The 17340-nt window shown below is 52.4% G+C and overlaps 1 protein-coding gene across 3 annotated transcripts in view; it reads left to right on the top strand.

The window, feature by feature from the left end:
* The window catches only part of LRRC20 (leucine rich repeat containing 20), a 65629-nt gene extending 49010 nt beyond the window's left edge, over nt 1-16619 (top strand). For all 3 annotated transcript variants that reach the window (XM_081225340.1, XM_081225338.1, XM_081225339.1), the window contains one exon: nt 14059-16619. In XM_081225340.1, coding sequence (XP_081081466.1) covers nt 14059-14213 — 155 coding nt within the window. In that variant the 3' untranslated portion in view covers nt 14214-16619. The remainder of the gene's footprint in view (nt 1-14058) is intronic.
* Nucleotides 16620-17340: the final 721 nt, after the last annotated feature.

Raw genomic sequence — 17340 nt, forward strand, 5'->3', positions numbered from 1 at the left:
TTTTTTTAAAATCGTTTTTAAAGAAATAAATTGCAGATGCATGAGTTGCCTTAAAGCTTTAGTTCAGTAAGTAGAGAACAAGCAGCTCTGAAGCAAGCCCCCAGGTGCGTCCGAAAGAGCCTCTGAAGGGACCTCCTCAAAAGATGCCTCCAGCAAGGCCTCAGGAAGGCCTGGAAGTTGCCGAGGGCGGCAGCAGCGTCTTGTTTCTGAGCAGTGACCCTGCCCAGTCTTCCTCCACGCTCTGGACCACGATGCAGGGAGAGGAGAGAGGGCTCCAGTCCATGGATGGGAGGAGGCACAGGACCTCATCAGGGTATGCAGGCTGGGAGAGAGGCAGGGACACTGCCCTCTGTTTTCTGGTCCAACCGCCGGCGGGCAGGGCGGGGAGGGTGCCCGTCCTTGGTGCTCACCAGTAGCTGAATACCCTCAGGTCGAGGATCTGGGTTAGCATGTGGCGCCCTCGTTGCTGCCGCCTTGTACGGACAGTCCTCCAGTCCACGTGTGTGATGTGGCCTCCCTGTGCTCTCATCTCTGGAGCCACCCTGCTCCCTACCCCCACCCAGCATGAGCGTGGTGTCCGCATACAGCGGACGCGCAGTTGGTTGGGAGCACAGTACAGAGCAGGAATTCCAAAGGCTCCAAGGCCCTCCGAAATGACTGACACATAATAGGGCAGATTGTTTCGAGTTACCAGCTATGACCCACTAATAAGTTGTGAAACCAGCATCACCTGTAGCATGGTACATACTGCTTTGTGACTTTTTATTTTAGTTTTGCTATGTACCCGCACAGATATAGGTACTGGGTCATGCTGTAAAATGTATTTTTTTTTCTTTTTTCTTTTGGCCTCGCCACGCAGCTTGTGGGATCTTAGTTCCCTGATCAGGGATCAAACCCACACCCTCGGCAGTGAAAGCGCGGAGTCCTAACCACTGGACCGCCAGGGAATTCCTGAAATGAATTTCTTACAGTGAGTCATGATGAAAAAGTATTGAAAGCCGCTTCCATGAGTTGTCCCTCAGAGATTTGGGGTCTGTGCTCAGCCAGCCAGCTCCCTGTCCTTCAGCTCTCACCCCTCAACTACGCTACACTCTTCCCTCCTCTCATCTCCACCCGCGTCTCTGTCCATCGTGGTCGCCACCACTGCATCCTCAGGGTGACTGGATGGTGAGGGTGTCGTGAGGATGGGCAGTGATGCCTCGGCTAAGGGGATGAGCTCTCCTCTCACCCGGGTGTGGAGCCAGGTAGATGACAGGTTCAATGCCATCTGACTCTTTATCTCCACCCCATCCCACCTCAGCCACCCTGCACGGCCAAGCTCTCAGTCCAGAAGTCCTGCCTCTTGTCTTACCATTTTCTCTGCCTTTGTCCTAACCCCCTGAGTCTGTAGGTCTGGGCCTGGTACAGATGAACAGGAAGTGGTGCAGGTCACAGGCCTCTCCTCCACCCCCCCAAGCTGGGCCCTGGCACACGCACATAGCAAGTGCCCCCATCCAGATGGGAGGCTTCCTGGGTCCTTGGAGACAAGCCTGCCAGGCACTTCCGCGAGGGAGAAAAGGGTTTGTAGCTTAGAGTATTTATTCTGACAACAGTGACTTACAAGTTTCTGGGATATGGGATGGTCCTTATATTTTCCAAACCAGAAGGAGCCTCTGGTATATGGAAGCTTCTGAGTGTGTATAAACAAGACTGCATGGGGAGAGAGAGTCTCTGCAGAAACAGGGGCGACAGAGATGAATGAGATGCAGGTCCTAACCTTAAGCTGCTTACAGGCTGTAGAGAAAGTCTGAGTGGGAGCGGAGAGTAAACTACAAGATAAGACATGGTCAGAAGTGCTGAGGTGCCAGGGGGAGGCTCCCAGGCAGAGGGTGGCTGTCCACGTGTCCTTGTGAGGTGGGGTTCCCCAGAGAGCCCTGGAAAGGCTTTGGAGGATGTAGAAGCATTTAGTCTCTGAGTGGTGACGTGGGCAGAAGATGGGTCACCCATCCTGTTAAAACCAGGGAGTCAGATCTTCACCCCAGCAGCCATCACACAGGCCTTGAAGGTGGGTGTGGGAGCAGCGTTCACTCCTAAGAACTTATAATTACTCGATGCTGCAGAGCAATTCAACACGTTCCTGGAACATGTGGGGTGCAGGGGAGACCAAGTACTGATATTTCGGAGACTTCATTTTGCTTAAGCAGGAGACTATTTTGGTTAAGCTAGAATTTAACTTTCCGTCACCCTCGATTCGCTGGGTTTTTTACCCCATGCAACCATTGTTCCAGAAAGAGCGAGAGATAATAGGGAAACAAAAGCTTGTTAAGAATTTAACAAATAGAGCAATAGCACTTTTAAAAGGAAAAGTACAGATATCCCCTGCTTTTCGAAAGTTTGCTTTACACCACTTCACTTTTACGAAAGACCTGCACTGGTACCTGCTTTCGTTAATCAAGGAAATCAGAAGAGGATTTACACTTTTATGAAAAACTAGGAAAAGCGCAAATCGCATTCAGCGTTTATTTTGTAGCAAGTGTTAACAGAGGAAGTTTGTGCCCCGAGCAGAGAGGGTGGCCCTGCCAAGCTCCTTCCCCAGAACCACATCTCAGCATCAAGCCGCCATGTGCTTTATCTCAGTTTATTTTGTGTGTCCGTTAATAAGATGTGTCCTAAGGTAGTTGCTTCTTCACTTTATGCCATTTCTGCTTACGAAAGCTTTTCTAGGAATGCTCTACTTTCAAATAGCGGGGGACATCTGTACCTGTATCACGTAGGGATGCTTTGGGCTGCATTTACTTAATTCTGTGTTCACACAGTTTCACTTCTTACTGTCAAGGCCAATAGTTCTCAGAGTGGGGGGGTCCCAGGACGAGCATCATCATCTGAGAACTTGTTAGAAATACATATTCTTAGGCTCCTCCCCAGACCTCCTCAATCAGAAACTGGGGGAGTGGGGACAGACAGCAATTTGTGCATCTTTTTTTTTTTTTTGGCCGTGCCACTTGGCTTATGGGATCTCAGTTCCAGACCAGGGAGGGACTGAACCCGGGCCACGGCAGTGAAAGCGCCGAGTCCTAACCCCTGGGCCACCAGGGAATTCCCTAGCAGTTTGTTTTAATAAGTTCCCCCTCAGGTGATGCGGATGCATGCTGAAGTTTGAGAACCCCTGTCGAGGCTCTGGCTTCTCAAAGTGTCATCCACAGACCAGCAATAGTGTGGGCATCACCTGGGAACCTATTAGAAATTCAGAACCTCAGGCTCCACCTCCAACCTCCTGAAAATCAGAATGTGTACCTGAGCAAGACCCCCAAGTGCTTTCTATGCATAGCAGGGCCTGAGAAGCACAGGGCCTTTTCCTAAAGCACCAGGTGCCACCTCCGGGCAGCTGACTGTGCTAATGGCCGCACCGTCCTCCCAAGCAAAACTGCTCCTTAAGCCTCACAAATTCCTCAGGGTACCCAAGGTTTCCACAAAGTACAGGACCCTTGTCCCCTGGGCTACAAGGATGATTTGGGGGCACTGTGGAGACTTAGAGGGAGCACACCTGGCCCAAGGGGGCACCTGCACCCCTGCCACAGCCCAGTGTATCACTGGGAGCCCAGGCCCTGTATCACAGCAACTTTTTCCTTCTCTGGGCAGGCGGGGGAGGGGCAGATCCCTCCAGGGAGCCGCAGCTTCACTCTGGTCTCCATCAATAGAAGAGATTCTCCAGGATATCCTCCCTTAGCGTGGGGCACAAATGCCCACTAGGACCTCAGGATCGCCCTTTCCTGACATTGACATCACTGTTCCACCCTGTTTCACAGACTAAATTGATCAGCATCACAGGGGCAGAGATATGTGGCTTTATTTCACTTTGGGGCTCTACCAAGCGGCCCCTTAGTGAGAGGTTCTGCAGGCTCTCCTTGCTCTTGGAACTCTCCTGTGGCTGGGGGCATGAGCCACAGGCACTGAGTACCAAGTGCTGAGTGAGTGGTACACAAGGAAGCTGGGCTGGGGAGGGCTTCCCGGGGAGCGGGAGTGAGCAGGACCTGGTTCTATTGTTCCTCATCACACCCCCTCTGTGCCTCTGGGGGGACAGGAGGAGAGTTCTTTCACCGGAGCCCAGGAAATAGTTTTTAAACAGAGGAAACCCTAGAAAAGCAGAAGTGGAAATAATGCTCTATTTGATCTGAAAAGATAAAATCACACACACTTGAAAGCCTAACAGCTATGGCTGCTTGACACTGCTCCTCTGTAATGTCTCATTTAATCTGCTCAGGCCTCTCTTCTGGATAGGGCGCGTTACCTCCACTTGACGGCTAAGAGAGAGGCTCAGAGAGATTAAGCAGACTGCACAAGGGCCTGGTAGAGGCAGGATTTGAACCCAGGTCTTTGGCACACCTGGGCCCACGTGTCTTTGGTGTTCCAGAGCCTGCCAGGTCTTCATGTGATGGGAGAGGAGGGTGTGGATGGCGCCTGGGGTAGCAGGTCAGGTGCCACACGTCTGGTAGCACCGGTAAGCTATTGTCCAGGTCACAAGGGCAGAGTTTTCTTATACTGGCCTCTCTCAGCCCTGGCAGGAGCCCTGCAGTTGCAGAGAAAGGCGCTCTCCCTGTGAGCGGCCTTTTAGCTGGTATTTACAAGGAGCTGATTAGCAAGCACACTTCCTGTAGCTCCCTGCCTGCCAGAGAAGGCTGTTAGCCCCTAAGATAGGTCAAAGCAGAGAAGGTCTGGGAAGACAATGTCAAACCCCTGACACATTCCTCCTGCCCCTGGATCTTGGGCTCCAAGCCCATCTGGGGGGACATGGATGGATCCCTGGACATTGGGTTTGAATTACGCCCCCACCCTCCCACCCCCCATCCCGAGCACAGCCAGCTGGCGACAGTCTGAGCCTTGCCCTGCCCTCCAAGCGCTGAGTGTCACAGTGCCCAGGGGAAGATGATTCACCCTTCAAGGTGGCAGCTGCCTGCTTGGCACAGTGGACTCATGCCATCTGCCCAGAATGCCCTCGTCCAGCGCCAGCAGAGTGCTGCCCTGTACCCACGGGCAGTGAGCAGTCAGTACAGGCATCGATCGTGAAGCCATCACTAGACACAGTGTAGGAGTGCTTGCTGGCTGTGGAGCTGCTTGAGGGAGAGGTTAGGAGTAAGCAAACAGTCTTCAACAACAATTAGTGCAAGTTAGACATGGTCCCCAGACACGGAGGGGAGGGAAGCTCCTGTTGCAGCTCCTGCCCACATGTGTCTGCCTGAAGGGAACTAGCAAGCCGGGTCTCTGGGCAGAAGACATTTCACACACTTGGTCTCTGTCCAAATGGCATTCTCCGTGCCAGCAACTGAGTGGTAAAACTTTGATTACCCACAGAACCTCCAGTTCTCCAGGGTGCTGGTAGCACACAGGTGAACAGCAAGAAAAGTTCTTTGACATTTGCTTAAAACAAAGTACTTTCTTGCTCCCTTAGACAAGCCAGTCTAAGGGACTGTCTGTCTCTCTCTCTGTCCAGAGTGCTGGAGAGCAGCCCAGATGCTCTGACTCTCAAAGCTTAGCCTTGCAAGAGACCTATTCAGGGAGTAAGAGGCTCGCAGGGTCACGAACACGGATTTAGGCATTTGGGAAATGTTCATTCGACAGTTGTCATTTTTGATTGAGCAGCTTGCTGTGCGCTAGGCGCTGTGCTGGAGATGGAGATGGACAAAGCCCGCTCCCTGTTCCCATGGGGCTCATGTCATGGTCAGTTACACTAGCTGATACTCAGTGGCCATTTATTTCATATCTGGATCTTCTCTAACCATTTTCAAGCGTGCTCTTACTTAACGCTCACGGCTGCCTTATGAGGCAGGCACTATTATTCTCCCCAGGTGAGGAGACTGAGGCTCAGGGAAGTTAAGTAACTTGGCCAAGGTCATGCTGCCTGCACAAAACCAGGGTTCCAACCCAGGCAGTCTTGCTCCAGAACCCCAGCTATTGAGGGCAGTGCTTTGCATAAGGAGAGATATTTTTTTTTTTTTTTTTTTGCGGTACGCGGGCCTCTCACTGTTGTGGCCTCTCCCGTTGCGGAGCACAGGCTCCGGACGCGCAGGCTCAGCGGCCGTGGGTCATGGGCCCAGCCGCTCCGCGGCATGTAGGATCCTCCCAGACTGGGGCACGAACCCGTGTCCCCTGCATCGGCAGGCGGACTCCCAACCACTGCGCCACCAGGGAAGCCCCTCACCTGGGTTTTTCAGAAGGAACTTTATCAATGAGCCAGAGGCAACTGAGAACATGCCGACAGCAAAACAGCGGGCCAGTTCCCAAAGTTCAGGTTTATTCCAAAGAATCCTAGTGTAGGTGGACAGGAGTTGGCCTGAGCTCTGACACCTTGTGCTCAGGAGCCTGTGGTCCTGCCTGGGCGGGCTACTGACTTGGCTCACCATTACTGGAGGTGCTTGCTCAAGTTCAGTGACCTCACCTTGGTAGCTTGAAATTGGCCATGGGAGGAATGTTTACACCACGAAAAATCAGCAAATGCCACACATCAGGGATGTTTCCCTCCAGGAAGTGGATTGTTAAACATTAGCCAGCACACCACTTCCTTGCTGGTGTCCTGGCCACTCCACCCGCTTCCCCTCCACCGCCACCTTCCACTCATTTTGTTTCTCAGAAGCTGGTTTCCCTGGTGAGGCCCTACCTAATTCACTCCCGTCTGGTGCTTATCTTAGGAGCTTTTCTTCTTATTTTTCCAGTCATAACGGAGGTCTTATTTCTCTGACAGTGATCTTGAGCCTGAGTGGAAAGAGTTGTAAAGTTGGTGGCAGCGACCTTAGGTTCCAAGCACGGAGAAGATTTACAAAGGAGCTATTCACATGTCCACCCCACCCAGAAGAGCCTGTAGGGGAGGCGATTACTTTTCTGTCCCACGCGTCCTTCACCCCTCACTTCCAGACTCTTGCTGTACACACAGCAGATATGGCTGCTCTAGTCTTCCGTGTGAGTGTTATAGACACACATACCTCCAGCTGTGAGGGAGGGACCGGCAGACACTTAATGGGAGGCCATGGCAAAACTGCCATTCTTTCCTGAGCCCCTCCCGGGGTATCTAACTGAAGCAGCTGGAGAACCAGAGCAGAGGGGTGGGGGGACTTCAGGGGGGAGGGGCGGTGGGCACAGGGGAGCAAAATGGGAAATCTGATGGGGAAGGCAAATGCCAGGCTTGGGCCAGGCAGTCCGAGTTACTTGGCTGTCTCCAGAGCAGCCAGTAAGGGGACTGTGTTCTGACCCGGCTTTGACTGCACGTAGATCCGGGCAGGGCAGTGTGCAGGAGGGGGCGGTGGTGGCAGGTGGCCACACTGGGAGCCCGTGGGCCCACCTTGCTGGCCAGTCTGAGGTGCAGAGGAGGAGGAAATCATAGTGGGGGCTTTTCTCCCCCTTTGTTTTTCTTTCCCCACAGCCTGCACTTAAGGTTCATTAACGTATTCCCTAAAACACTCTGTGCTCCCCATCCTCTTGCCGGTTGCCCGCCACACTCTCTACACCTCCTTGGGGAGCGCCACATGGTCCCTTCTGCCAGCCCCTGTGGCCCCATGAAGCCGAGGGCCGTTTAAAGATGGGAGGGTGAGGTTCAGAGAGGTTAGGGGCCTGCCTGAGGTTGCACGACTCCAAATGGCAGATCCGAGGTCAGGGCCTGGGTCTCTGCCCCATCCACTCCCCCAGCTGGCCTCTCTTTCACCAGAGGACTTACAACTCCCCAAGCCAAGCAGACTTCCTTGAGGGACTCAGCCTGCAGGACTGTCAAGGGCATGCAGTGTTCTCTGTGCCTCCTGAGCGCAAGGGCTGCTGCTGCTTTCTTCCTGCACACATCCCCCCCGACAACCAGGGCTCGGGCCAGGGCTCTGTGCAGTGGGGGAGCTCGATCACTCCCCTCCCCGGGCTTCTGAAGGGACAGACCCAGCCGTAAGTGTGGCCCAGGAGCCTCCTTGTTACAGGTGCAATTCTCTGTCCCTCCAGGTTACCATAGTTTGCCTGCTTGTGTCTTGTGGCATTTCAAGTGGGGCGTGAAGCTCAGCTCAGCTCAGCTCAGCATCCTTGATCTTTGTTGTTGAGGCACCAGGCACCAAAAGCTGTGTCAAGGCTGATGTCAGGCCAGCCTGAATTCTCGAGCACGAATGTGCCCACAGCCCCCTGGGGAGGCTAAGGCAGCCTCCCATGTGCTGCCCACAGGCCTGAGGCACTAGGGCTGGGGCGCTGCCTCTGCATCTTTACCCAGCGCCCCAGGTCCCATTGTAAGGAGGCCTCAGGCTCCACGCTCACTGGTTGGGATCCTTTGGGGATTGGAGGCAGAGAAGCTGAAAAATCCTGAAAAATCAGGCATTCTGGCTGGAAGGAGATTACCTGGATCAGAAGTGAGACAGCCAGCCATGTGTAAACTGTTCAGTGTTGCTCCAGCCTGAGCAGTCAACAGGGCGCCATGATTTGTTTCTAAGCTGCCAAGGAAGCCAGGGAACTGGGGCCCTAGGCCACCAGGTTGGGGAGCCTCTCATCCCAATTCCAGATGGGACCTTAGATGTAGTGGGACTCAGCTCCACCCAAAGCGGGAATCAGAAGTCACTGGTCTCTGTTGGGTTACCTCTGTGCTGGGAAGCTCACTCAGTACCCCTTACCACTTCCCTGGGCCCAGACCCCTCCTCCTCTCAGCCTCCTTTCAGACCATGGGTACCACACATATGACGAATCGTGCTGTGAAGCGATCATTTTTATCATCTTGCCTCTAGCTGGTCCCAGTGGCATGAAACAAGTTTGCCAGTCAGTAGTGCCAATGATTAGTGAAGGGAGGTCAAGCTGACCTTGGAGAAGTAATTTTCTCTAAATACTGCCCACTCTGATTCTGCTTTTATTGATTATTTTAAGCTTCCACAGACATAGGCAGGAGTCTGGGAGGGCTGTCTGTGGTGGGAAGAGGGTTGGATCCATCTCTCATTGTCTGTAATAGTGAAAGCTGGAAACAAACTGAATGTCTAACAGTAGAAACATGAGCCAAAGTGTGATCCCTCCATTCCATGGACACCACGTGGCCATAATAATGTCACAGACTTGTAACCTGAAAAGATGTTCACAATGTGTCATCAAGAAAAGCACGTTATGGCATAGTATCTAGGAGGCCTTTTTTTTTTTTTTTTTTTTTTTTTGCGGTACACGGGCCTCTCACCGCTGTGGCCTCTCCCGTTGCAGAGCACAGGCTCCGGACGCGCAGGCTCAGCAGCCATGGCTCACGGGCCCAGCCGCTCCGCGGCCTGTGGGATCTTCCCGGACCGGGGCACGAACCCGTGTCCCCTGCATTGGCAGGCAGACTCTCAACCACTGCGCCACCAGGGAAGCCCTAGGAGGCCATTTTTGAAACATAGTTGTGTATGCACACACACACACACACACGCACGCATGTTTAAAAGTTGGTAAGGCCATGTACCTCACATTAACAGTGATTGGTTCTGCGTGGTGAGACATGGGTGATTTTATTTCTGCTCATCAATATTTTCTCATTTTCTAAATTGGATGATTGCACTAAAGGGCCAGTAACCGATCACAGCCTTGGCCCACAGAGGCCTGGCCCTGACTGGCCAAAGTGCCCAGAATGGGTCAGGTCAGGGGAAGGGCCCCAACTCTTGAATGTACTGAGGTCAGAGTTGCTTAATCAAGTGGTGTTGGTGGTGGGTCCACTGTGCGCCCAGCCCAGGGCGGTCCTGAGCCTGAAGGAACTTACGATCTAGTTCAGGAGGTAAAATATTCATTCATTTGTTCGTTCACTCATTCATCCAACAAATAGCTATTGAGCACCTGTGAGCACTGTGCCAGGTACTGCACTTATAGGGTGAACATAGTCCCAGAGTGTGATGCGTGATATGAGTCTTGTATAAAGGGTTATGGGGCTTTGGATGCAGACCAGAGGGAGTGACAGAGGAGGGGGCCTCTGAGCTGGAATATGAGGATCCACAGGACATGGGCGAATGGGGATGAAGGCATGGCCCAGGGGAGAGGGCAGAGCTGGGCTCCTCTTCCTCTCCAGGTGTGCCAAAGTCCAGGGACCTGGCTTCCATTACCACCATGAGGCCAATGTATCTTGTAGCCCTAGGAAACTTATGTAACCTCTTCAAGCTTCAGTTTCCCCACCCACAAAACGCAGATCATTTCATATCCTCCTCTCTACCCTCCAGCCATCTCCCGCTCTTGTCAGGATGTTCTGAGCGTAAATGTTCTTTTAAGCTTTATTCAGAAACTCCCGATTGGGCTCTTGGGCTTGTTGCTTGCTAGCTTGGCTTCTCCGGTTTGTTGATTCTGCCAGCTTTGACACAGTCTGGTGGCCCCATTGCTCCTTCCTCTAAGCTGCTCAATCACCTTTAGCATTTAAATCAGGGGAAAGAGATACACTTAATCCCCACCATCACTGTCCTTGGGCAGAGTGGTTTGGGGAACGCTGCAGACCCTGAAGAGGCCAGCTCAGTGAGTGGTACTTGGAAAAGACAGGCTGAGAACTCAGGCAGCGCTGCTGTCTCTAGGCCTGGAGTCACGGGGATTTGCTCCAAGCCTGGGCTGCAGCTGGTCTTCGTGCCACACCCAGCAAACCTCGGCTGGGGCATCACAGGGAGACCCTCCTCCCCATCTCAGGAGCACCGGCCACTCTGCAGCCTGCAGGCCTCCCTGGCTGAGGGGTGGAGGAGTCACGGAGTCCAGAGAGAGAAAGTCCTTAGCAACCCCTAGTTCTTGCTTGAAGGCAGGCAAGGGTGATCTGACGTCACCTATGGGATAGTGGACAGTGAGGAACCTGTAGGTATCGAGGGTGGAGGATTCTGGCTAAACCAGCTTAGCAGAATTCTTGCTAAAATTGGACAATGAGAGATGAACACTGAAGCTCAAAAGTCAGGCCTAGTTGAAAAATCCAGGGGAGCTGGAGCAGAGTTAGAGGATCATTGTCAGCATGGAGAATCCGAGGCCCAGTTTCCTTATCTGCCAAATGAATGGGTCATTATGAAGAACCACCTAGCACAGGGCCTCAAATATCAGTTCCTAGAAGCAGCCTCCTTTCTTGGGCCCTTTTTTTTTTTTAATTGGCTGTGCCCCGCGGATGTGGGATCTTAGTTCCCCGACCAGGGATGGAACCTGCGTCCCCTGCATCGGAAGTGTGGAGTCTTAACCACTGGACTGCCAGGGAAGTCCCTTGGGCCCATTTTAACAAGGTGTTAACCTCCCTGGGCTTTGATTTCCTCCTGTGCCACATGGGGGTATAATACCCTGTGAAATGACCTGACTTCTTAAGAGCCCAAGGCAAGAGGATTTTCTTATCTGGGCAATCAGGGGCAGAGGAGATGGTGTGTCTGTCCTGCCTGCCCAGCTGCTGGCTGTGCTGTTGGCCATTACAAAGCTAATGTGCTAATGTGGAGAAGGGGAAGCTTCCAAGTCATTAGCCCTTTTCTTCCCAGCCATTAACTGGTAGGGAAATTGGGGGCCCACTTTCCATGAATAAAGACAAGAAATGCCACAGGCAACCCCTTCCTTCAGCCCCCACTCCAGCAGCCGCCCCACCCAGTAAGAGGCATAGAGGAGCAGGCTGCTGGCAGCTGTGTAATGTGACATTAGCATGTGGATGAGCTCGAGAGGAAGCAGAAGGTGAGCAGGAACTGAGAGCAGTTGATCTTGCTTTTCCTCCCCTCCCAGGAGTAGCATCTGGTCATAACCTTGCATTCTAGAAACGCCTTATCTCTGCTTCTTTCCCTACCTGAGCCTCCACGTTTGCCTTGGGCTCTGGGTCCCTCCCCATTGCCTCCTTCACGCCTCCTGTCCTCTCATCCATCATGCAGGTTCCTGCCTGTCCAACAAGAGCCCCACTCACCGCACTATAGCCACTCGCGCTTGGGACCCGGCTCCCGACCACGACCCACCCTAGTAACTCCCTGCCGGCTGCCCAGAACGTGTTTTTGTGCCCACCATGTCTATGTGCCAGGTATAGTGTTTGGCCCTGGGGATTCAAGGACAAAGAAAGACTCTGCTCTCAGGAGGTTAAGAGTTGCCCCTGCCTCCAGCACTGGACCCTTGGTCTAACGAACAGAGCCAGCCCCCAGGGAGCTCAGAGCCACTCACCCCAAGGTGCTAAGGGAGGGCAAACTCCCGTGATCTGTGATCAGTGATCTTTGATGTTACTATTGCAAAAGGACTGTGACTTGCTGAAGGCTCACATGATGGTGAACATTTTTTTAGCAATAAAGTATTTTAAAATTAAGGTATGTACGTTGTTTTTTTAAACGTGATGCTATTGCATACTTAATAGACGACACTGTAGGGTAACATAACTTTTACATGCATTGGGAAACCAAAAAAAATTCATGTGACTCGCTTTGTTGTGATATTCACTTTATTGCTGTGGTCTGGAACCAAACCCGCAATATCTCCGAGGAATCACTGCACAGATATTCTCTCATTCATCCTTAAACAACCCTGTGAGGTATATACTATTATTACCCTGATATGAAGTTTATTTTATTATTTTTTTAATTGAAGGATAGTTGATTTACAATATTGTGTTAGTTGTAGGTATATAGCAAAGTGATTCAGCTATACATATATATATTTTTCAGATTCTTTGCCATGTAGGTTATTACATTCTTTCCCATATAGGTTGAATATAGTTCCCTGTGCTTTACAGTAAATCCTTGTTATCTGTTTTATATATAGTGGTGTGTATCTGTTAATCCCATGCTCCTAATTTGTCCCTCCCCGACCCCACCTTTCCCCTTTGGTAACCATGAGTTTGTTTTCTATGTCTGTGAGCCTGTTTCTGTTTTGTAAATAAGTTCATTTGTGTCATATTTTAGATTCCACTTAGAATTGATATCATATGGTATTTGTCTTTCTCTGTCTGACTTCACTCAGTATGATAATCTCTAGGTCCATCCATGTTGCTGCAAATGGCATTATTTCATTCTTTTTTATGGCTGAGTAATATTCCATTGTATATATGTACCACATCTTCTTTATCCATTCATCTGTTGACGGACACTTAGGTTGCTTCCATGTCTTGGCTATTGTAAATAGTGCTGCTATGAACATTATGGTGCATGTATCTTTTCAAATTAGAGTTTTCGTCTTTTCCAGATATATGATATGAAGTTTAATAATTTGCTTTAGGTACACAGTTGTTATGTGGCTGACCTGGGACTTGAACCAGAGACTGAGTGATCCTAAAGATTAGGTGTGAGGAACCGTAAATGTTTTCAAGTATTAGTATAGCTGCTGCCTTGTTCTGGTCCTTTTTTTTTTTTTTTTAATTGAAACAAAACTAACCATTTAAAAGTGTACAATTCAGTGGCATTTAGTGCATTCACAATGTTCTGCACCTGTCAACTCTAGTTTCAAAATACTTTCATCACCCCAAAGGAGACCCTGCACCCATTAAGCAGTCACTCTCCAATCCCCTCACCCCAGCCTCTGGCAGCCACTAATCTACTTTCTGTCCCTATGGCTTTGCGTATTCTGGACACTTCATATGAATAGAATCATATACTCTGTGACCTTTTGTGTCTGACTTCTTTCATTCAGCATAACGTTTTCCAGGTTCATCTATGTTGTAGCATGTGTCAGGCTGACTAATATCCCATTGTTTGGCTATATCACTTTTTGTTTATCCATTTGTTGGTGGACATGGGCTATTGTGAATAGTGCTGCTGTAAACACGTGTGCACGTATTTGAATACCTGTTTGCAGTTCTGCGAGATCCACTCAAGAGTGGCACGGCTGGGATAAGTGGTAATCTGTGTTTAACTTTTTTTTTTTTTTTGGCTGCGTTGGGTCGTCCTTGGTGCGCGTGGGCTTTCTCTAGTTGTGGTGAGCGGGGGCTACTCTTCTTTGCAGTGCGCGGGCTTCTCTTTGTGGTGGCTTCTCTTGTTGCGCAGCACAGTAACTATTTTTTAGGATGCTTTTCTGCGTGTGGTTGTAGTGCCCTGGTGGGCCCCAATGGCCCCTCACACAGGGCCGGGTGCTGGGCACTGAGCCCATGTGCATCAGGTGATGCATCCTCCTTCTTCTCTGCCCGCTTGGCTCCAGCCCCCTAATCTGTCCCTCTCTCCCTGACAGACGTGCCCGTGGAGAAGCTGGCCGCCATGCCCGCCTTGCGCAACATCAACCTGCGCTTCAACCCGCTGAATGCCGAGGTGCGCGTCATCGCCCCGCCGCTCATCAAGTTCGACATGCTCATGTCTCCGGAGGACGCGCGGGCCTCCCCACCCTAGGCCTCCCTCCTCATGCCCGCCCAGCAAGGGACAGAGGCCACCTGGCCTGGCGCCCTGAGGGGAGGGAGTCTCACGAGCCCATGGGAGGCCAAGTTTGGGGGACTGGGGGCGGGCGGGCTGAACAGCGTGTGGCGGGAGGGGTGTGGCAGTCCAGGATAGATAGCGTAGAGCAGTAGTGGGCCCTGGAATGCCCGGAGGGAGGAGGCGAGGACGGGGCTGGAGCCCAGACTCTGGGCACTCACAGCTTCTGTGCAAACCTGGGCAGATCCTCTGAGCCTTACAATTTGAGGAAAGGGGCAATGGCAGGGGCTTTTGCCTCCTTTGGGCTCCCTAAAGTCTTTTGGGGGAACAAGTTACCTTCAAATCATTGGTACCTTCTGGGCCCACGGATGAGCATCGCTGAGCATTTTCCAGGCCCTTGTGGGTTCGAGGCCTTGTTTCTAGTGCTGAAAGCCAGCGGCTGCCATAAAAGGGACAGAAGACAATCTCCATCTATTTATTGATTCCTGAGAACCGACCAGGATGAGGCCTTCCACAGTGCCCCATCCTCAGCCCTGTGGGTCCCTGGATTGGCAGGAACCTGAACCAGGAGTCATGGGAAAGCTGTGGAGACAGTGTGGCCCGACACTGTAGCAGGGTTGAGAACGTTTGTATAGGAGCCCAAGACCGGCAAGTGGAGAGCAAATCAAGTAGGCTCTGTCCTTCCTCATGACTAAGAAATCGGTGGGGTGGGAAGTCAGGAGTGCCCCATCCCTCCCCTGGGCGTGAGCGGGGGTGCCTGGCATCAGCCCTTCTGCTGCAGGAGAGGTGGCCCAGAGAGAAGCAAAGCCATTTGCACCTGTGCCACCCTCAACAGTCTCCCTCTGGCAGGAGTCTGGCTGCCTTGTCACTGGTCCACACGGGGCAGAAGGCACTATGGACCATTAGATTCGTGACCAGCCAGCTCCCAGGCCACCACCCAGAGCCCTGATGACCTAGTCATCTCCAGGCCCTCAACCTGGAGTCTAGGGTGTGGCCAGGTAATTGCGTGACCAACCATCTCTGTTTGCCCGGGACTGAGGGGTTTCCTGGGACGTGGGACTTTCAGTGCTAACACTGGGATGACACCCGGCAAATGGGGGCAACCGGTCCCTCGACCAGGAGAGAGCCTGGGGCTCTTGCTTCCTGACAACACCTGTGGTTTGGAGAACCTCTGACCCCTTGATCCCCAGGTATCTACCTCCCACCTTCTCATCGGTGGAGCAAGCAGACTCAGAGCCCACCTTGCCTGGTCTGTGGGAGACACATGAGGCCCCAGGACTCGGAGCAAGCCAGGCTACCCGGATCCTACTTTTGTGGACCAGGGACCAGTCTTCCACTCCCAAGGTTAGGCTGTTCAGAGCTCAGACCACCGCTCAGAGCACTAACCCTTTATCAGAATGCTCCCCGTCCCATTCCCCCTCTCCAGCTCCGAGGCCTGCCCCTGCTCAGGCCTTCTGTCTCCTGGCGAGAGGCTGACAGGTTGGGCCATTGTTGGCCCATTGCTGAGCGCTCCGTGTTCACGTTCGCTCTGCTCATCTCCCAAGGCCTGGTCGGTGAAGCTCTGGAAAAAAGGGTTTTCAGCGTGAGGAAGCTGAAACGGGATCTTCTAGGGCTTCCGAGTTCAGCCACGGATGCTGGGGACGAGTGAGCCTACAGTCCAGCCTAGGCTGTCCTGGTCCCCCCTACCCCCCAGCCTGTGTTTTGGAGTGGGGTTTCTCCTTGTCAAAGAAGGGGTGTACTTTTCCGACATGCACAAAGGCATTGTATGGCTAGAGCTTTGCAACTCAAGTATGGTCTGTGGGCCAGCAGCACTGGCGTCCACGGGAGCTTGTTAGAAACGCAGAATCCCAGGCCTCACTCCAGACCTCCGGAATCAGAACCTGCATTTCAGAAGATCCCCAGGTGATTCCTACGAGCACTTTACTGTTTGAAAAGCAGAGGCCTGGGGGGACCCTCGGGATGTCCTGAGTGGAGGGTGAAGGTTCTCAGCTCTCCCCCTGCCCTGTCAGGAGTCCGAGTCTGTGCTCATCCCCCTCCCTAAAGCAGTCCCCAGAGACCTTGGGCCTCTTAGCTCTTTCCAGAGTCTGTGTGGCACCTCCCAGTGAAGGGACTGACCCAAAGCCACCAGGAGAGGAGGGCTGGGTTTGCCTGGCCCTCTGGAACCCTGCCTTTCTGGGTAACCTCTGCATGCTAAGCTGCTGCTTCCCCAGGTCCTCACCTCAAGCCCTTTGAAGGGGATGCTTCTGGAAGCTGTTTTCTCCTCTGCTCAGAGAGTTTGCCCTTGCCTGCTGGGAAAGCTTGTGCGTCAGAGACGGCCCCAAATCAAAGCCCACTGTGTGAGTGAGCCCTTAGTTTCAGTCTGCAATAAAGAACACGTTGGTTTCATCTGCCTCTTGGTGTCTGATTTATTCTCACGGCACACATCTCTCGTGGCCAGATTGTTGATCCCACCACCAGCGAAGAGGAGGAGCTGCCCCTCTTGCTGGAAGCATGAGGTAAAGCAGCTCCGCTGGGGTGAGGCTTGGAACATTCACAGTGAGCGGAGGCACGGCCAGGCGGAGTTGACGCCTGCCCTAACGCTGCGCTGCTGCAGAGCGCTAAATATCAGCTGGGGGAGACCTGCTACCTGCGGAAGCGTGAAGGGACCTGCTGTGCCCCCACTTCTCCCTGACTGATGCCAGAAATTCTCCCCTTAGCGATTGATTTCTCAGGGTCCAGAGTTCTGAAGGAGGCGTCTCTGGACCAGCTGCCGCATCCAGGGAGCGGGTTAGATAGCTCCCCCCCCACCCCCGTATCTACAGAATCAGATGCTCTGGAGGTGGAGCCCAGCCCTCGGCTTTAACAAGCCCTCCACGTGTTCTGATGCAAGTTAGAAACTGCTTCTGGGTTCAAGGTTTAAGTTAGTTTTTGTTTTCTAAATCTGGGAGGTCAGCCTGAGTTTGCCTTGAGTTTTAGGCTAGACTTTCCATCATTTTTATTTAACAAACATGTATAGAGCTTAGTGCGTACCAGGCAGTGTCCAAGCACGTTACAGATATTAACTCATTTAATCCATCGAAAAACCACAGTGAGCTCTGTGAGTTGGACAAATCCTTTTCCCCTCTCT

This window comes from Mesoplodon bidens (genome assembly GCF_964165515.1).
Source record: "Mesoplodon bidens genome assembly, chromosome: 1".
Taxonomy (NCBI): Eukaryota; Metazoa; Chordata; class Mammalia; order Artiodactyla; family Ziphiidae; genus Mesoplodon; species Mesoplodon bidens.